At 44.5% G+C, this 20986-nt stretch overlaps 1 protein-coding gene across 1 annotated transcript in view; it reads left to right on the top strand.

The window, feature by feature from the left end:
* PCNX2 (pecanex 2) overlaps positions 1-20986 on the top strand; it is a 278141-nt gene that overhangs the window by 190117 nt on the left and 67038 nt on the right. The window contains exon 24 of the mRNA XM_029200853.1: positions 1160-1289. Coding sequence (XP_029056686.1) covers positions 1160-1289 — 130 coding nt within the window. The remainder of the gene's footprint in view (positions 1-1159; positions 1290-20986) is intronic.

Here is a 20986-nt window from a genome sequence, read left to right as displayed (position 1 = left end):
TACATGTAAGTGGGGCTGTGAGGGTCCCTGTCACATAACTAAGCCCTGCCACTGATAATATGGGAAAGCCCTTCCATGCTCTGGTAGGTAATGAAACACAGAATCTTTCTATCTGTGACAGACATTTAGGCATTTCTTACTTTCTGCCAGAACTTTTTAAACATGGGCTAAAAAATAAGACCTCCATTTGTGCAGCCACGTCCCCTTCCAGGTGGGAAAATCAGCCTTGTAGGAGATCAGGTCAGACCTGCAGTAGAACCCTCCCAGCCCTCACCCTGAAGGACAAGGAACCATATGCATATGTAAAACCTGGGCTGTCTGGCCCCCCACTGACCTCTGCCACCTCTGGCTTTAACAAATCAAAGGCCCCGTGATTGACAGCCGGGAGAAGTTCTCCAATGATGGAGTGAGCCTGGGGAGGGACCAGCCCTTCTGGCACCTCCCCCAGATTTCCAGAGATCAATTAGTTGGGCTTAAGCCCAAAGTGAGAGCCATACTAATTTTAATATTGAACAATTACATTTCTGATCAGAGTGTGTAAAACTGAGGCATGCCAAGAAGTGGGAAACCCATACAGAGTGCTAGGGTGGTGGCTTAGCCCACGGCATGCTGTGACTTGAGTATACATTTTTAGCTTATAAACCAGACATGAGTTAAATCGAGCCATTAGTGTTCAGTGTATGATAAAAAAATACATATTTTTGAATAGTGGGAAAAGATTCTTTGAGGAATAGAGATGCTGTCTTCCCAAACAATGCTGTTTATTTACTTTCAAAGTGTAATTTAATTTTTATTATTTATAAAGCTGCTTGATACTTTAGTAAATGTACCACAGTGTGTTTGGTTCAGCTAACAATATCTCAGTAAAAAGAAACTGTTCTTTTCAAATCTTAGATATTAAATCTTTGCCACAAATCATGCTGAGACTGCTGGGATTTTTATGAGAATCATTTGGTTTTCATGGTGGTGAAATGAGACCTAGCAGGATATTATTGAAAGTTTTATATTTCCAAATATGTACATAGAGAGATCACGGGTAGGCCCTTCTTTCTTTCCTTGGTGAGAAAATGGCTTTCATATAAACTAGTCAAAATCGCAAATACTATGTGGAAGAATAATCATGACCACTTCTTTTTTTTCCTTAACTCAAAATCCTCAGATTCTGCCATGCTTTTCTTTCAGGCGTTTGCCACGTCGATCTTTTCTACTCCACTGAGCCCGTTTCTCGGGAGTGTCATTTTTATCACATCGTATGTCAGGCCAGTGAAATTCTGGGAGAAAAACTACAAGTAAGATCCTAAAATCGTTGCTGCCTTGCTTTCCTAGGATTCATGTTCAGGATGCTCCTTGACCTTTGTCTATGAAAAGTCCAGGCTTCATGCTTTGCCCTCCTGTGGGGCAGCCCTAGCAAGCTCCCTCCACCCACCCAGTTATCCACTCAGCACGGGGGCTTCCAGGCTCTGGACCAAGCCTGACCGATGGCAAATTTGCAGTCAGGTACTAGTCTAGGCTTCACCAGTTGTGAAGGAAAGTGAGATATCACCAGCCACTCTCAGCAGTTGCCCTCAGAGAGGTTGTCTCAGGAGCCGTGGTCCTGTCACTGGATGAGATTACCCCTGGGGGGCACGGCTCCCTTCTGGGCGCCCTCGAAATATACATGTCATGTACAAGTGTACATGCGTCACAGCTCAACACAGGAGAGCGTACCATTTTTTCTGAGCGTCATTAAACTTGTAGAAGATGATTTCTGCACTTTGTCTTGACTGTTTAGACCAGTCAGTCATGAATCTCCTCAAGCAAACAGTGATGGAGCGAGGGCAGTGATGTTTTCAGGAGTGGTGGGAAGGGAGGAGTGATGGGTAACTGAGTAACTTTCAAGAGTTGTTAATGATTTGTCGGGGGAGGGCCTGAGAACAGCCAGAGGAGGAGGTGGGGCGGGCCAGCCTGTCTCCAGCTGGGGTCGTCTTCCGTTGCAGATCTCATCTGCCCTAATTTACTAGCCATACCTGGGCTGTTGTGTCCAAGCCGTAATCCATCTTCTGTAACGTGTCTACCTTTTCTGCTGCTCTGCCACTTTACAATGCGGCCTTCACGTCTCACAGAGGCCAACGTTAAGTTAGGAGATCTGTGTGGTTAGATGGTTTATGTGCACGGAAGATGCACGTCCTTCTGGGGCAGGTGGTAGGGCGTCGTGATGAAAACACAGCCTGGGCCACCAGCCTGCCTGGGCTCACACCTCGCCTCCACCCTCGATGCTGGTGACCTCAAGGCCTCTCTCCTCTTCTGTAAAATGGGGGCAAAGGAATAAGGCCTACTTCACAGCCTTGTGGGGAGAATACGAATTAATAGACCTAAAGCACCTAGAACGAAGTAAGCATCATGCTGGCCTGCGCTGGTGGGATTCTTCTCTGACTGCCCTGCACGGAGACCCTGTCCCCACCTGACCCATGCTAACAGGTATCCCATCCCCAGGACCTCACATTTACGGGTCCTGGGGAAATCCAACCAAACCGGAGCACCCCAAGGTAAGCCAGTGCTGGGAGACCACCAGGAGGTGGGGAAGGCCCCTTGTGTGTCCCACAGATTCCTCATCTTTTAAGAGAGGTGGGCTTTTTGCTGTACGAGTGAAGCCGTCTTGAAATATGCACGTAAACAAGAGTCCTCTTTGGCATTTGTCTAAAGAGATGCCGTGCGTATTTACAGAGTCAGAAGGAAAAGAAAACCACCAGCGCTGGCTTGTCTTTATGCTTTTTAAGGAGAAAACAATTTGGGGGAACCTTTGTGGAGCTCTTAAAAATCGCACTTCTGGAAAGTGCAAACGCTTGTGAATAAGAAGTATGGCAATCTTGCGTACTTTTAACTATGCAAGAAAGTGCAAGATATTTTAAACGTGCTCTGTAACACAAAAGATTTCTTTTTGTCTCCTATTCTCAGATAAGTTAGGAACCAGTTTTTTTGGCGGTCGGGGGGGAGAAGTTGATAAGCAAAACACATTCCCTTTGAGCTGGAGGGGGTGTTAAGCTTCCCCAGTAGAAAGGGGAATGGAGAAATCTTTGTGAGATGCTTTTACTGAGGGGAGACATCCTAACGCCTGTGCAACGCAAGTTTGGTATTTTCTTATTTAGCCTCCTCCCTGCCAAGATTCAGCTACCTGCTCGGCACCGTACACCGAGGTCTGAATTGTCGGTTTACGTGGGTTACTTATAAGTCTGGGCTACTGGAGTGTTTCCTTATTCAGTCTCACAAAGAATTGATGATGTTGTGATCCATTCTTTCCCCCAGTGTAGCACTCCGTTGCATGTCGGGACTTTGGTCAGCTGTGCTAGGATGAGAAGGGGACAGCAGAGTCTGTGGCAACGCATAAGGACATCCTGCCTTTCCTAGGTCTCTCTGAAGGAGCCAAGGTGGGGAAAATGTTCAGTCCCACTGAGGGGTGGGGAGAGATGCTGGTGCGGAACGCAGCCAGCTGAAAGTCTCTTGTCAACTTGTGTTTAAGCCTCAGAATACAGAGCCCTGTGATCATCAGCTTAAACGATCAGTGATGGGGCTTCCCTGGTGGCGCAGTGGTTGAGAGTCCGCCTGCTGATGCAGGGGACGTGGGTTCGTGCCCCGGTCCGGGAAGATCCCACATGCCGCGGAGCGGCTGGGCCCGTGAGCCATGGCCGCTTAGCCTGCACGTCCGGAGCCTGTGCTCCGCAACGGGAGAGGCCACAACAGTGAGAGACCCGCGTACCGCAAAAAAAAAAAAAAAAAAAAATCAGTGATGGAATTCAGGACAGTAAGAGTGGTGGGTACCAGGAAAAGAAATGGCAGGAAATCTCATCTGGATCCCTGCAAGCCCTCTGGAAAGCCCATTCTCTGTATCTGAAACTGTTGGTTTTTATTTCAAACACTAATGACTTTTCCTGTTCTTATTTGTGAGTGTCTCTGTAGCTGCTCCTACCATTTCTTTTCAGTCCGATACAGAGAAGCAGTTGTTAGCGTAATTGATTGTTTACTCGCCGTCCCGCCACTGACTGAGAGATATTCTCCCCTCTTACGACAGTGACCACCCATCTGCCAGTGGGTACCATGGTCGCCAGCCCCACCCTGGGGGTGTGATGAGGGGGCACTTGCTGTCCCCTCTCCTGGCCACCTCTTCCTTTCCACCCCTGCTCCTTCACTTTCCAGTCCTTTGATTTTTCTTCCAAACCACCTAAAGCTGCCTTTGGTTTTTGCAAGTCTCCAGCGAGCCCTGTACCGTAACGGAACCGTTTTCATACTCTATGGAACTGATAAGTAAATCACCAGCTATCTGGTGACTCTGGCCCGTCTGTTTTCCCCAGCCTGGGCTGTCTTGAAATCCGCAGACTTTTTGTTCTCCAATGCTACTCCTCACTGGCGGCTGGTGACAAACGTATCCTCTGTCCACCTAACTAACCTGCTCTCTGGTTGATTCCCCAGACACAGCACCAGGTCCCACTGTCTCAGAAGCCCGCAGTGGGACACTGCTGCCTGGGCGACAAGGAGACGTACGTCAGAGCCCAGCACTGATGTAAATGCTCTGTATCCACCTTGTCCAATATGGGAGCCCTCCCAGCACTTGGAACAGGGCTAGTGTGGCTGAGGTTTTAATTCTATTGAATTTTAATTCACTTACATTTAAGTAGCCGCATGTGACTCGAGGCTATCATATAGGACAGCACAAATATAGACCCACCTCACCTGAGTCCTAATCTCCCACAGTACTATTTCATACATCCCATATTGTGGATTTTTCATTCCCAGCCCGCCCTCGGCTGTGCCCTTCTCACCGAGTGCCCTTCCCTCCCCCAATCCCTCCACTTCCACCCACACACACACAGACTCACAAAGAGGGGTATCATATTCCACCTCCTGATGGATGAATGGAAGGTTCAGGAAGGACTTGTCGGATGAGAGGTACTGTAGTGGTCACCTTTGGAAAATAAATTTGCTCTGTGACCATCAGTAAATTGTACCAAGGATTGGTGTGGACTGACTCTACACCTCCAAGCCTGGACTTGTTTTTATTCATCTTTGTGTCCCTACGGGGTCACGCACACAGAAGATGTTCTGTAACTATTTCTTAAATGAATTAAATCCAACAATATTATGTAAAAGGGAAAGGAAATCGTAATCTGGATTTCATTCCCTACCATCAGGCTGTGCACTATTAAACTGTTCTTAACTAAGAAGGTTTTTAGAATTGGTCTTGATGAGTTCTGCCTGGTGTCTCCATTTAATTTATAAGCAGCAGTAGCAAATGCACTGTAATAATAGCGCCTGGTGTTTATAAATCCCCTTATGTCAGAGTATTTTTTTTAACATTTTTATTGGAGTATAATTGCTTTACATGGTTGTGTTAGCTTCTGCTGTATAACAAACTGAATCAGCTATACGTATACCTCTATCCCCATATCCCCTCCCTCTTGCACCTCCCTCCCACCCTCCATATCCCACCCCTCTAGGTGGACACAAAGCACCGAGCTGATCTCCCTGTGCTATGCGGCTGCTTTCCACTAGCTATCTGTTTTACATTTGGTAGTGTATATATGTCCATGCTACTCTCTCAACTTCGTCCCGGTTTACCCTTCCTGTCCGCCGTGTCCTCAGGTCCATTCTCTGTGTCTGCGTCTTTATTCCTGTCCTGCCCCTAGGTGCTTCACAACCATTTTAGACTCCATATATATATGTTAGCATACGGTATTTGTTTCTCTCTTTCTGACTTACTTCACTCTGTATGACAGACTCTAGGTCCATCCACCTCACTACAAATAGCTCACTTTTGTTTCTTTTTATGGCTGAGTAATACTCCATTGTATATATGTGCCACATCTTCTTTGTCCATTCATCTGTTGATGGACACTTAGGTTACTTCCATGTCCTGGCTATTGTAAATAGAGCTGCAGTGAACATTGTGGTACATGACTTTTTGAATTATGGTTTTCTCAGGGTATATGCCCAGTAGTGGGATTGCTGGGTCGTATGGTAGTTCTATATTTAGTTTTTAAAGGAAACTCCATACTGTTCTCCATAGTGACTGTATCAATTTACATTCCCACCAACAGTGCAAGAGGGTTCCCTTTTCTCCACACCTTCTCCAGCATTTATTGTTTGTAGATTTTTTGATGATGGCCATTCTGACGGGTGTGAGGTGATACCTCATTGTAGTTTTGATTTGCATTTCTCTAATGATTAGTGATGTTGAGCATCCTTTAATGTGTTTGTTGGCAGTCTGTATCTTTCTGGAGAAATGTCTATTTAGGTCTTCTGCCCATTTTTGGATTGGGTTGTTTGTTTTTCTGATATTGAGCTGCATGAGCTGCTTGTATATTTTGGAGATTAATCCTTTGTCAGTTGCTTCGTTTGCAAATATTTTCTCCCATTCTGAGGGTTGTCTTTTCGTCCTGTTTATGGTTTCCTTTGCTGTGCAAAAGATTTTAAGTTTCAATAGGTCTCATTTGTTTATTTTTGTTTTTATTTCCATTTCTCTAGGAGGTGGGTCAAAAAAGATCTTGCTGTGATTTATGTCATGGAGTGTTCTGCCTATCTCTTCCTCTAAGAGATTTATAGTGTCTGGCCTTACATTTAGGTCTTTAATCCATTTTGAGGTTATTTTTGTGTACGGTGTTAGGGAGTGTTCTAATTTCATTCTTTTACACGTAGCTGTCCAGGTTTCCCAGCACCACTATTGAAGAGGCTGTCTTTTCTCCACTGTATGTTCTTGCTTCCTTTATCAGAGATAAGGTGACCATATGTGCATGGGTTTATCTCTGGGCTTTCTATCCTGTTCCACTGATCTATATTTCTGTTTTTGTGCCAGTACCATACTGTCTTGATTACTGTAGCTTTGTAGTATAGTCTGAAGTCCGGGAGCCTGATTCCTCCAGCTCCATTTCTCTTTCTCAAGATTGTTTTGGCTGTTGGGGTCTTTTGTGTTTCCATACAAATTGTGAAATTTTTTGTTCTAGTTCTGTGAAAAATGCCATTGGTAGTTTGATAGGGATTGCATTGAATCTGTAGATTGCTTTGGGTAGTATAGTCATTTTCACAGTGTTGATTCTTCCAACCCAAGAAGGTGGTATATCTCTCCATCTGTTTGTATCATCTTTAATTTCTTTCATCAGCGTCTTATAGTTTTCTGCATGCAGGTCTTTTGTCTCCTTAGGTAGGTTTATTCCTAGGTGTTTTATTCTTTTTGTTGCAATGGTAAATGGGAGTGTTTCCTTAATTTCTCTTTCAGATTTTTCATCATTAGTGTATAGGAATGCCAGAGATCTCTGTGCATTAATTTTGTATCCTGGTACTTTACCAAAATCATTGATTAGCTCTAGTAGTTTTCTGGTAGCATCTTTAGGATTCTCTATGTATAGTATCACATCATCTGCAAACAGTGACAGCTTTACTTCTTCTTTTCTGATTTGGATTCCTTTTATGTCTTTTTCTTCTCTGATTGCTGTGGCTAAAACTTCTAAAACTATGTTGAATAATAGTGGTGAGGGTGGGCAACCTTTTCTTTTTCTTGATTTTAGTGGAAATTGTTTGTTTTTCACCATTGAGAGTGATGTTGGCTGTGGGTTTGTCATATATGGCCTTTATTATGTTGAGGTAAGTTAGCTCGATGCCTACATTCTGAGGATTTTTTATCATAAATTGGTGTTGAATTTTGTCAAAAGCTTTTTCTGCATCTATTGAGATGATCATATGGTCTTTCTCCTTCAATTTATTAGTATGGTGTATCACATTGATTGATTTGCATTTATTGAAGAATCCTAGCATCCCTCAGATAAACCCTGCTTAATCATGGTGTATGATTCTTTAATGTGCTGTTGGATTCTGTTTGCTAGTATTTTGTTGAGGATTTTTGCATCTATGTTCATCAGTGATATTGGCCTGTAGTTTTCTTTTTTTGTGACATCCTTGTCTGGTTTTGGTATCAGGGTGATGGTGGCCTCGTAGAATGAGTTTGGGAGTGTTCCCCCCTCTGCTATATTTTGGAAGAGATTGAGAAGGATAGGTGTTAGCTCTTCTCTAAATGTTTGATAGAATTCGCCTGTGAAGCCATCTGGTCCTGGGCTTTTGTTTGTTGAAAGACTTTTAATAACAGTTTCAATTTCAGTGCTTGTGATTGGTCTGTTTCTGTTTTCTATTTCTTCCTGGTTCAGTCTCAGAAGGTTGTGCTTTTCTAAGAATTTGTCCATTTCCTCCAGGTTTTCCATTTTATTGGCATATAGTTGCTTGTAGTAATGTCTCATGACCCTCTGTATTTCTGAAGTGTCAGTTTTTACTTCTCCTTTTTCATTTCTAATTCTATTGATCTGAGTCTTCTCCCTTTTTTTCTTGATAAGTCTGGCTAATGGTTTATCAATTTCGTTTGTCTTCTCAAAGAACCAGCTTTTAGTTTTATTGATCTTTGCTATCGTTTCCTTCATTTCTTTTTCATTTATTTGTGATCTGATCTTTATGATTTCTTTCCTTCTGCTAACTTTGGGGGTTTTTTGATCTTCTTTCTCTAATTGCTTTAGGTGTAAGGTTAGGTTGTTTATGTTAGATGTTAATTGTTACTTGAGGTAGGATTGTATTGCTATAAACTTCCGTCTTAGAACTGCTTTTGCTGCCTCCCATAGATTTTGGGTTGCCGTGTTTTCATTGTCATTTGTCTCTAGGTATTTTTTGATTTCCTCTGATTTCTTCAGTGATCTCTTGGTTATTTAGTAGTGTATTGTTTAGCCTCCATGTGTTTGTATTTTTTAAAGATTTTTTCCTGTAATTGATATCTAGTCTCATAGCGCTGTGGTTGGAAAAGGTACTTGATACAATTTCAGTTTTCTTAAATGTACCAAGGCTTCATTTGTGATCCAAGATATGATCTATCCTGGAGAATGTTCCATGAGCAATTGAGAAGAAAGTGTAATCTGCTGTTTTTGGATTACAAATGGAATGTGATTCCATTTGTAATAGATGGAATGTCCTATAAATATCAGTTAAGTCCATCTTGTTTAATGTATCATTTAAAGCTTGTGTTTCCTTATTTATTTTCATTTTGGATGATCTTTCCATTGGTGAAAGTGGGGTGTTAAAGTCCCTTACTATGATTGTGTTACTGTTGATTTCCCCTTTTATGGCTGTTATCATTTGCCTTATGTATTGAGGTGCTCTTATGTTGGGTGCATAAATATTTGCAATTATTATGTCTTCTTCTTGGATTGATCCCTTGATCATTATGTAGTGTCCTTCTTTGTCTCTTGTAATAGTCTTTATTTTAAAGTCTATTTTGTCTGGTATGAGAATTGCTACTCCAGCTTTCTTTTGATTTCCATTTGTGTGGAATATCTTTTTCCATCCCCTCACTTTCAGTCTGTATGTGTCCCTAGGTCTGAAGTGGGTCTTGTAGACAACATATATATGGGTCTTGTTTTTGTATCCATTCAGCCAGTCTCTGTCTTTTGGTTGGAGCATTTAATCCATTTACATTTAAGGTAGTTATCGATATGTATGTTTCTATTGCTATTTTCTTAATTGTTTTGGGTTTGTTATTGTAAGTCTTTTCCTTCTTGTGTTTCCTGCCTAGAGAAGTTCCTTTAGCGTTTGTTGTAAAGCTGGTTTGGTGGTGCTGAATTCTCTTAGCTTTTGTTTGTTTGTAAAGGTTTTAATTTCGCCATCGAATCTGAATGAGATCCTTGCTGGGTAGAGTAATCTTGGTTGTAGGTTTTTCCCTTTCATCACTTTACATATGTCCTGCCACACCCTTCTGACTTGCAGAGTTTCTGCTGAAAGATCAGCTGTTAACCTTATCGGGATTCCCTTGTATGTTAATTGTTGCTTTTCCGTTGCTGGTTTTAATATTTTTTCTTTGTATTTAATTTTTGATAGTTTGATTAATATGTGTCTTGGCATGTTTCTCCTTGGATTTATCCTGTATGGGAATCTCTGTGCTTCCTGGGCTTGATTGACTATTTCCTTTTCATGTTAGGGAAGTTTTCAACTATAATCTCTTCAAATATTTTCTCAGTCCCTTTCTTTTTCTCTTCTTCTGGGACCCCTATAATTCGAATGTTGGTGAGTTTAATGTTGTCCCAGAGGTCTCTGAGATTGTCCTCAATTCTTTTCATTCTTTTTTCTCTATTTTGCTCTGCGGTAGTTATTTCCGCTATTTTATCTTCCAGGTCACTTATCCGTTCTTCTGCCTCATTATTCTGCTATTGATTGCTTCTAAAGAATTTTTAATTTCATTTATTGTGTTGTTCATCATTGTTTGTTTGCTCTTTAGTTCTTCTAGGTCCTTGTCAAACATTTCTTGTATTTTCTCCATTCTGTTTCCAAGATTTTGGATCATCTTTACTATCATTACTCTGAATTCTTTTTCAGGTAGACTGCCTATTTCCTCTTTTTTTAAAGTACTAGTTTCTTTTTTTTTTTTTTAAATAAATTTATTTATTTATTTAGTTTTGGCTGCATTGGGTCTTTGTTGCTGCGCACAGGCTTTCTCTAGTTGCAGTGAGTGGGGTCTACTCTTAGTTGCAGTGTGCGGGCTTCTCATTGCGGTGGCTTCTCTTGTTGTGGAGCACGGGCTCTAGGCACATGGGCTTCAGTAGTTGTGGCTTGTGGGCTCAGCAGTTGTGGCATACGGGCTTCAGTAGTTGCAACGCACGGGCTCTAAAGCACAGGCTCAGTAGTTGTGGCGCACGGGCTTAGTTGCTCTGTGGCATGTGGGATCTTCCCAGACCAGGGCTCAAACCCATGTCCCCTGCATTGGCAGGCAGATTCTTAACCACTGTGCCACCAGGGAAGCCCCACCTATTTTCTCTTCATTTGTTTGTTCCTGTGGGTTTTTACCTTGCTCCTTCATCTGCCGTGTGTTTCTCAGTCTTCTCATTTTGCTTAACTTACTGTGTTTGTGGTCTCCTTTTTGCAGGCTGCAGGTTCGTAGTTCCCATTGTTTTTGGTGTCTGTTCCCAGTGGGTAAGGTTGGTTCAATGGTTTGTGTAGGCTACCTGATGGAGGGGACTGGTGCTTGTGTTCTGGTGGATGAGGCTGGATCTTGTCTTTCTGGTGGGCAGGACTACGTCTGGTGGTGTGTTTTGGGGTGTCTGTGACCTTATTATGATTTTAGGCAGCCTCTGTGCTAATGGGTGGGGTTGTATTCCTATCTTGCTAGTTGTTTGGCATAGGGTATTAAAGCACTGTAGCTTGCTGGTCATTGAGTGGACCTGGGTCTTGACATTGAGATGGAGATCTCTGGGAGAGCTTTTGCCGTTTGATATTACATGGGGCCAGGATGTCTCTGGTGGACCAATGTCCTGAACTCGGCTCTCCCACCTCAGAGGCTCGGGCCTGATACCAGGCCAGAGCACCAAGACCCTGTCAGCCTCATGGCCAGGAGGAAAAGGGAGAAAAAAAAAAGAAAGAAAGGAAAAAAGTAAATAAAATAAAGTTATTAAAGTAAAAAATATTAAAAATTAAAAAATTAAAAAGTAATAAATAAAAACAGAAAGAGAGAGCAACCAAACCAAAAAACAAATCCACCAATGGTAACAAGTTCTAAAAACTATACTTAAAACCCCTAAAAAAACAAAAAACAGACAATCAGAACCCTAGGAATAATGGCAAAAGCAAAGCTATAGAGACAGAATCACACAAAGAAGCATACACATACACACTCACAAAAAGAGGAAAAGGGAAAACATATACATATATGTTAAAAAAAAGGAAGAGAGCAACCAAATCAGTTAACAAATCTACCAGTGGTAATAAGCTCTAAATACTAAACTAAGCTAAACATAAAACCAGAAACAAGTTAGATGCAGAAAGCAAACCCCAAGTCTACAGTTGCTCCCAGAGCCCACCACCTCAGTTTAGGATGATTCGTTGTCTATTCAGGTGTTCCACAGATGCAGGTACATCAGGTTGATTGTGGAGCTTTAATCTGCTGCTCCTGAGGCTGCTGGGAGAGATTTCCCTTTCTCTTCTTTGTTCGCACAGCTCCCGGGGCTCAGCTTTGGATTTGGCCCCGCCTCTGCGTATAGGTCGCGGGGGGGGGCGTCTGTTCTTCGCTCAGACAGGATGGGGTTAAAGGAGCAGCTGCTTCGGGGGCTCTGGCTCACTCAGGCCGGGGGTGGGGGGGAGGGAGGGGTACGGATGCGGGGCGGGCCTGTGGTGGCAGAGGCCAGTGTGACGTGGCAGCAGCCTGAGGTGTGCCGTGCGTTCTCCTGAGGAAGTTGTCCCTGGATCACGTGGGGACAGTTTCTTGCCTCTTGGGAGGTCTGAGGTCTTCTGCCAGCGTTCAGTAGGTGTTCTGTAGGAGCTGTTCCACATGTAGATGTAGTTTTGATGTATTTGTGGGGAGGAAGGTGATCTTCACGTCTTATTCCTCCACCAGCTTGAGGTGCCGCCTTTAGGAAGGAGGCTTTAGAAGCGCATTTTGATACTGTGATTCGTCATCCTTCTCTTTACATATAAACAATTGCTAAATAACCAAACTCTGTTATTAACGTGAAGCAGATGTTTAGGCTGGAAAGTATATATTTGACTCATGGCCCTGGTTATCTTAGCCAATGTCTCACTCCTAAAGGAGTCAACTGTCTTCAGCCCTAAAGAAGGAAAAATCCCATTAACGATGATTTTGCTTTCATACATCAAAAGCCTTCTATAAAATGTTAAATACCATAGCTATGAGGAAACACACATAACAGCTACCTGAAGGGCAAATAGAGCTTCATGGTTGTTACATTTCTATTATATTCTCTGGATTGGTTTTAAAATGTTAAATTGTTCTGGGCATTATCCTTGTCAACAAGTATACAGTAAGCATGTATGTGAGGCCACTGTGCTGGGCTTTAAGATAGGAATCATTCTATGTGATTGGTCTGCAAAAAAATCGACTCTGCATCCCATGCCCTTGGTCTCAGCCTAGTCAGCAAGAAGGTAATCAGTGTCACTTCATCCTCAGCTCTCCCTGAGGCAATGATGTTCCATCAGAAAGGACCAGCTTTGCGGTCAGTCAGACCTTGAATAAAATCCCAGCCCGTATGCTTGGTTAGGTGTTTGACTTTAGGAAGTTATTCAGCCTGTGAGCCTCAGTTGACTCATGTGTAAAATGGGATGACTGTCTCTATGTGCCTCCCAGAAGTCATGAACACCAAATTAACCCTGTACCCATTTTGTTTTCCTTCCCTATATTTCTGTGTGCTCTCATTTCAACTTTTAATTCAGTTAGGTCTACACATATTTTATGTATCCTTGCAACCTACCTGAAATCATTTCTGAAATGGCAGAACACAATCAACCCATGAAAGAATACATGTGTAGACCACGGAGCATCACATCCACAGCCAGCGTGCTGTGAGATGCCCCATAAATACTAGTCTTCACCATCGGGTGCTGTGTTTATTTTGAGGCCTTAGCCAGTTCCAGAGCCCAGGTTCTGTTCTTTGAGCATCACAGCTGCCTTAGTGGAAAAAACAAGATCTTCAAAGTGCCACTCTTCTGTGGTTTATCAAACAACAAAAGAGATGATCAGAATACTTCAGCCAGTCTCAGTGAGCTCTCATGGGTCTTACTGTGCTATTTCCCAGCCCCTTCCTGGGTTTGTAATACAGAAGAGAGACTAGCATGGACCCTTGGAATTACAGAATCCCCTCTGGACCGTCCACAGAAGGGAGGCCTCCTCCTACTCGGGGTGGAGCAGGACTTGTGTCTCACTGGGCAGCCCGTGTGATATTTGTCAGTCACAGCTGGGGCTCTAGTTGCTCTGAATCTGCTCCTTGTGGCATGACCCGGATACCCCAGTCACCTGGATACACCTGCTGATCCTGGAGCAACCCGCATCCTTGGGCCTCCTGTACATTCCATCCTTTACCAGTTTGAAGGCAGCTCTCCTTCCCTTCTCAGGTCTCTGCTTCAGGCTTAACGGTCCTATCTGTGTTTTGTGTGAAATGGTCTAGACCTTGAGCATCTCAGCCGTCCTCATCCAGTTGTTTCCTGGGTTGACCCTGGCTGTGCCCTCCTTAGACTGCTCCAGGTGTCACCTACTCAGCTCATGGTAGGGGGACCTGTTACTTCCTCTGAGTCCTATGTTCTGCTCTCATTTATGCCTCTTAAAATTGCAACCCTCGCAATTATTTTACTCAGGTATTGCCAAGCCAAGTCTTCATCATCCCACTCTCATGCGTGTGTGTTTTACTGAAAAGCCAAAATTTACATTTCCTCTATCAATTCTCAGCTTCTTGGCTTTAACTCAACATTCCGGTCCTTAGAGGTCGATGTCACTGCTGTCCTTCATCATCTCTCCAGCCCCCTCACTTGTGCTATGTGCACATGGGCTTGCCTGTCACCGTCTGGGTCTTCGTTCATGATTTGTTAATGATGATGAGCTGTACAGAGCCATGGATGCCTGACTTGGTTAAGGCAGTCAGAAAGAGGAATTCTCAACTTCACGCTTTATTTTCTACCTTTTTCAGAATGGGGAGGATTTTGCTGGATATTCTCTTCCCAGTGAGCTGTTTTAAGCATAGTTTGTAGATCTTTGTGCAAAGCATTGAGCATCTCAAAAGGCATTCTTTTTTAAGTATAAAGCAGGAAGCTTATATGGCTTATGTGTTAATAGTAAAATGCAGCACCGTAATTCAGATTTGCAGTTATGCTGGGAGGGATTTATATATTTCAACTCTCAATTAAGCTACCCCCCAATTTATCTGGATATGTTTTCAAAGCACCTGGACAAATTTACTGCGGAGAGAAAGTCATGAAGCTCCCTATCAGATGTCTTAGGGCTGTTAGAGCTCTCGGATGCACACGTAGGAGTGTGTTGGGCCCTGGATATGTTACTATTAAATGTAATAAAGGCAGTAGGAATGATGCAGCAGTAACAGGAGTGATCGTCGTCTTTTTGTATTTAGTGAACACCTGCTCACCTGCTCAGACATACTCATTCCCATCCTGACACCCACTTTGGAAGTAGAATTTCATTTTTCTCATTTCGCAGATCAGAAAAAGGAGACCCGGGGAAGTTCAGTAACTTGCCCAAAGTCACAGAATAAGGCAGTGGCCGATCCAAGATATTAACCAGGTCTGGCCTTATTTCAAGCCCTCTCCATTGTGTCCTGAAGCCTCTCAAAATATCTCCCACAGCAAAAAAAAAAAAAAAAAAAACCAAAAACCCATAAAACAAAAAAACCAGTGACTGTCAGTTAAAGCATTTGCTCTTGACTCAAGAGCCTGTCTGGAAGGGAAGGCGGCTGCAGGCCGGGGCCCGGGGTCCCTGTGTACCTCACTCCAGAAAGGCCTTCTCTGGGTCCCTAGAGGAGATCTGTGCAGCCTCTCTCTGTGGGGGGCAGCGCCAGGTGTGGCAGAGGTGGCCATGCGCCCTGTCACCTCCTCAGAAGCAGGCGTTGGTCCCAAACCTCTCCTCCGCCCTCAGGCAGGTCCAAAGTGACCCAAGTCAAAACCAACACGACTCTCCCAAGGTCACTCTCCAGTTCATCTGCTGAGCTGTCTCACTGATGACTAGACCACAGGAGCCTTGCAGCTCAGGGGCTTGGAGCCCCTCCGCAGGCTCGGCAGGAGGTGGTGAGGGGCCACCTGGCCAGGTGTGGACCGTCGCCGGCGAGTTTGTCTTTTGCTGATTCTGCGGGGACCTTGCGATGCTCCCGCATTCCTGAGCGTGGTGCCAAGGTGCTTCTCCCCGAGGTCCCGGTCGGTCGGGAGCTGCAGCCCCGCCTGCTTCTCCGCAGCCCCGGACCCTGAGCAGGGAGGCAGAGGGGTGGCCCCTTGGGTGTGGCCTGCTGCCTCCGGTATTTCCAGAGCGGGAACTGGGGGCCTCTCCCACTGGGAGACCCAGGAGCACCAATGACGTGAGGCACCAGGGTGCCCAGGTTCCAGATCTTGCCGGGCTGTTAAGTAACTTGATAGGCCTGTGAAATGGATCAGGAAACGCCCTCACTTCTCCTGGGGGCTGATGGTAGGTCTTAGGGAATCCTGCCCCCGGAAGGGACTCCGAGGCTGATGCATATATAAATCTGGGAGTTCTGAGCAATTTAAAAATGCCTGGGAGTCACTTTGAGGTTCCACATGTGTGTCTATTGATCCACGAGGCGTGTTTCGGGATTGACACGGTTTAGGACACGTGTGAGGAGGCAGTGCATTCCGGGACTCACAAGCACAGCCAGGGTGGGAAATCGGACCAAGTCTCGAACTTTCCAAAAGTGATAGAGGTGAAGAGAAGCCAGCAAGAAACATTCTTAGTCATGTAGCACGAAGTGGAGATACCAGGCAGACTGAAGAGCCACAGAAGCTCAGAGTTTAGTGTCAGTAAATCTCAGCCAGGTGGCTGGGGACACGTGGGCTGAGTCTGTGATGTACAGCCGGCAGCCTGCCTCACGTCTCATTCCACTCTAGTAAAACTGAGCCCTGTGTAAACATTTTCCTGGACTTCAGGCCACAGGTAAGCAAGAAACAGATGAGCAGGTGAGACCGTGGCCAAAAAGGCAAGAGAAAGGCAAGGTGTGAAACCCAGAGTTCCAGAGAGGGATTGTTTCTGCCTGGGACTTGGGGTGTGGCAGGCCTGCAGGGGAGGAGAATCGTCTTTCCCACTGGGCTTGGTAGTGTGAGATGCAAGCCTAATGCTGCTGGCAGCCTTTTTGTCCCCACGAGGTGTGAACTGGCCTGAGAACACAGCAAACGGGCAGGGCCGAGGGATGTGGAGGATGATTCCTGATGACACCACGCACCCTAGCCCCTGAGTCCAGCTGGGCTCCATTGACCTTTCAGCTGTGTGAACCAGTGAGTTCCAGATTTTGCTTAAGCCGTTTCCAGTTGGGTTTTCTGTCACTTGAAATCGAGAGACTCGTACTTAAAGCAAGTGACGGCTTTTATCGAAGGGATCCTCCCTTCATAATTCTATTCGGAGGGATGACAGCACGAAGGCAAGACCTTCAGCACCGTAATTCTGTGAGTCTACATAGTCTAGAATTCCAGAGAAGGGTGGAGGGGCAGACAGGAGTCTGAGCCTCCCTCGCTCTCTGGCTGATACACCCTGTGTCTCAATCAGTCCTTCCACCTCCCTTCTCTGCCTTGGATCTGCTCAACTGGAAACCCAGGTCTATGTCTGAATGCTGTCATGTCTGCAACACTAAATGATGAACTTGGCCCCATCGTGCTGTTTTGCCGACGGATGAGAAAGCTCACACACACGTACCCAGGGGTAAGGGTTGGCACTTCGGGTGTGGTGATGAGCGATCATGCAAATGTATTCCAGAAGCATGCCGCTTTTGAGGAACTCCAGTGTGTTGCATTTCTCAGATAGCGCTGGTTTGAGCTTATTATTCATTATGCTGCAGTGCATAATTTTACTCAGAGTCCTGTGCCATCCTGCTGAGCAGTTACAGAATCTAGAAAGTGCAGAGTAGTGAAGTTGACCGGGCGCCTGCCGGAAGAGCTGCACCTGCCCACCTGCTTCCGGCCGTCTGGTGCTGTTGACTCGACATGTCAAGGTCACCCGGGAGTCAGAGTCCGGCTGATGGGTGGTTGCAGGGAGTATCAGCCTAGCACAGCACAAGGGCAGAGCCCTTCTCAGGCCTGGCAGCTTTTTCAGCTTTTAAGTATGTGTTGGAGATGGGATTGATTGATTCTAAACAAAGGAGGGCAGAAGGCTTCAGCTTTTAAATCTGCATTGCCTCAAACCCTTTCACTGCAGGGCTCACACGTTCCTGGTGCAGGAGATTTTCTGGGCAGATGGAGGTATCTGCACAGTGAGGGTTCACTCCCCAGCACCAAGAACCCTGAGCCCTCTCGAAGGCCTTGCTGTGATCAGCCAACACGCAAAGTGCATGTTACTGGCCACGCCGTCCCCGTTGCCGACAGAGACATGGGAGGACCCATATGGGCTGTGGGGTGACCCCTCTGAGTCCTGGGGGACTAATGCATTTGAGGCTCTAGCTTAAGACTCACTCCTTACCATTGCAGTCATGGCATGGCAGGGGGCGCTCTTTAATCTTGTTACTGTCGACCGAAAACATGCACAACTGAAAAGTTGAGAATTATGTTTTATTCCGAGGACTTTCTGAGGACTTCTGCGTTTCTTGCTAATGCACCCTTAGAAGATATTAGTGTTGGGACAGGATCATTTTGGCCTCATTCCCTTACCACCCCTACACCTAGGAAGTATATACTATATTATAAAAGAATATTTTGCCAGAAAAATTAATGTAGGAAGCTTTCAGTATTAGTGATATCACCTGTCACTATAGGTCATACAATCCTTTTTGAAGGTTCTTGATATTTGGTTTTATTGTTCCTTTTTTTGCCTTCTCCTCAGAGTTCATTCCCCAAGGGGCCCTACTGTCCTTCCATGCAGTGCCCCTAGCCCAGAGCCCTGAAGTCAGCCTCTCAGATGGCTCCAAAGAGGTAAGGGGGGAGCCAGGATATAGAGAGGAGTTTTTGCAAGAAAAACCAGGTAGTCGGAACATCAAAGGGTTACTGTTAATTAAAGCAAACCAGACATCTCAAGTGAAGGAATAGAGCGCTTTTCTCTATATGGGCAGATGCAAGAGTCTGGGCTCATTGAGATCGTTCCTTTGATCTGCACCTTAACTATCTAGGGCCAGTGTCATGTTCTTTCCCATCCTGAGTCTCCTCAGGGTGCACGTCTGGGGGTGGCTGCAGTGGCTGAGAGCTTGGTGGTGGGCATCCTGTTTGCTTCCATCCTGAGTTCCCTCAGGGCGCACCGTCTGGGCGGCTGTAGTGTGATGGCTTGATGGCTGCCACATCCTTTGTCTACTGATGTGGCAGGTGCCATTTTTCATTCACAAAACCCTGAGCGTATTTCCAAGGCTGGCTTCAGTCCCTCACTATTGAAAGCCAAGACCTGACCCAGGCTTTGCATGTGGTTGCTGTTTCGGGCTTCATGATACTATTGGCTGACGAATGAAATTAATGCATTATGTGAACATAGGAAGCCATGCTCTTTTTTCCTTGTCGCTTTGGAAACATTCTGCTATCATCACTCCATAGGGTTTAGAATGCTCTTTCGTGTCTGGATTACTGTGTTTGCCTCTCTCTGTAAAGGTAATTAAGTAGACAGATGCTCCCCATCAAGCTTGTTTAAATGAAAAATGACCAATAATGGAAAAATAATCGCATACATGAGAATTAGAAAAAATATTACCCGATAAGAATAACGGCAATTTAATGTATTATATTCCTTTTCTGATTTGTAATGTCTTACTAAGTTACATTTTAAAAAATTATTTGTTTTGGAGGTTGTGTGGTTGGAGCTTAATTTCCTAGAGACAGGGAAGGCTTTGGAGAGAGGTGTACTTTGAGGTTTGAGAGAAAGGAGAGAAAGTTCTTAGTGGATTTTAAAATTGCATAGAAAATGAAAATTTAAAAACGATTAATTTTAAGAGCCGTCCAAACATAATAGAACGCTAGCTTTCTAGCTAAAGTTATCATGGGCAAAGGAGAGCCGCTTGGGAAGCCTTCCGAGGAGGTTTTCTTGTCATTGTCACACTGTCTGGGGGAAAAGCTGGGGCAGGTGGCAGACACTTGGAGGAGGTGAATGAACTCATTTTCTGTTGACTCTGGTCCCTGTGCTCCCAGAGCCAAGATTCAACACAATTTTAATATTTAAAATTAAATTTGAAAAACACTGTTAGAATAAAAAAAATACTATTTCTTTTTCCCCATAAAAAGTACTGATGTGGTGATATCAAAACTCTTTTCTGTTCATCCATTGTCAATCATGATGACCCTGGGTAACAGGCCTGTTACAAGGTTAAAGTGACATCTTAGTTTTTTTAATTTTGTAGTAGACTGCCATAGAAAGGACTCTGTATTTTAATTTCCTACCAAAAGTGCTATGTTTTAGTTGCGATTTTATGCACTCAGAAAACTGAGGATCAGAAGGATTATGTGATTCTCTCCTTTACATCCCTCAATAATTTAATAAGTCATAAAGCAAGTGAGAAACAGAAATCAGATTTATCAACGTAAAGTTGCAGTCTTATTCTTGGGGTTCCCCTGCCTTATTGTTTGTGTATTGTTTCCAGGCCGAATTATTTTGCATAGGGTACACCATCATTAAAAATGCAAACATGAGGGCTTCCCTGGTGGCGTAGTGGTTGAGAATCTGCCTGCCGATGCAGGGAATACGGGTTCGTGCCCCGGTCCGCGAGGATCCCACATGCCGCGGGGCGGCTGGGCCCGTGAGCCATGGCCGCTAAGCCTGCGCGTCCGGAGCCTGTGCTCCGCAACGGGAGAGGCCACAACAGTGAAAGGCCCGCGTACCGCAAAAAAAGAAAAAAAAAAAAAAGCAAACATGAGATGTCAAACCTGCATAAATACCTTTATTTATAATTTTAGTCAGTGTAACTGATTTGATCAGGTGCCACATGGTGATGGTAGAATTAGGAGCATCCTTTTAGTTGAACTTGATTTTGTAACAGATCTGAAGACTGAGTGCGGGTGAGGTACAATGTTATACTTTAGGAGTGAATAAAATAGCAAAGGAAAAGTGAAGTCCATCTCAGCGGAAAACAGAGCTGTTGTGATTTTAATAAGTGCCACATCCCTTGAGGACTAAACAGCACCGTGTCTTAACGGGCTTCATGTTCGGAGAACGTGTCTTCTCGAGTTGTGTCTCTCCTGACACAAGTGGCTGTGAAAACGGAAGGATCTAGATGTAACTCACCAGGGCTGCGCATGTCACTGCAAAATCCTGCAGTCCCGTTGCCAAGGGTTGACGTTTCTTTTTGCTGTGTGCTCATCTTGATCCAAATTCTGTGCGTACCATTGGTAACTAATGAAAAAATAAATGTGTCTTCATCCCCAGGAGAAATAACACCCGGAACTCTAAATAAAACACTGTCAAACATTGGGCCTCTTTTTACCAGGAAGCTGTAGCACCCAGAAGTCAAAACCTTAAATCAGTCATGTTAATCCTGGGGAAAAAACCAGCAACACTCTGGTCATTTTTTTTTTTTTTTTTTTT

The sequence above is a fragment of the Monodon monoceros genome, unplaced genomic scaffold (assembly GCF_005190385.1).
Source record: "Monodon monoceros isolate NGI ecotype Baffin Bay Population unplaced genomic scaffold, NGI_Narwhal_1 Super_Scaffold_4, whole genome shotgun sequence".
Taxonomy (NCBI): Eukaryota; Metazoa; Chordata; class Mammalia; order Artiodactyla; family Monodontidae; genus Monodon; species Monodon monoceros.
The sequence above is the reverse complement of the archived record's forward strand: the minus strand, read 5'-3'. Positions and strand labels throughout refer to the sequence as shown.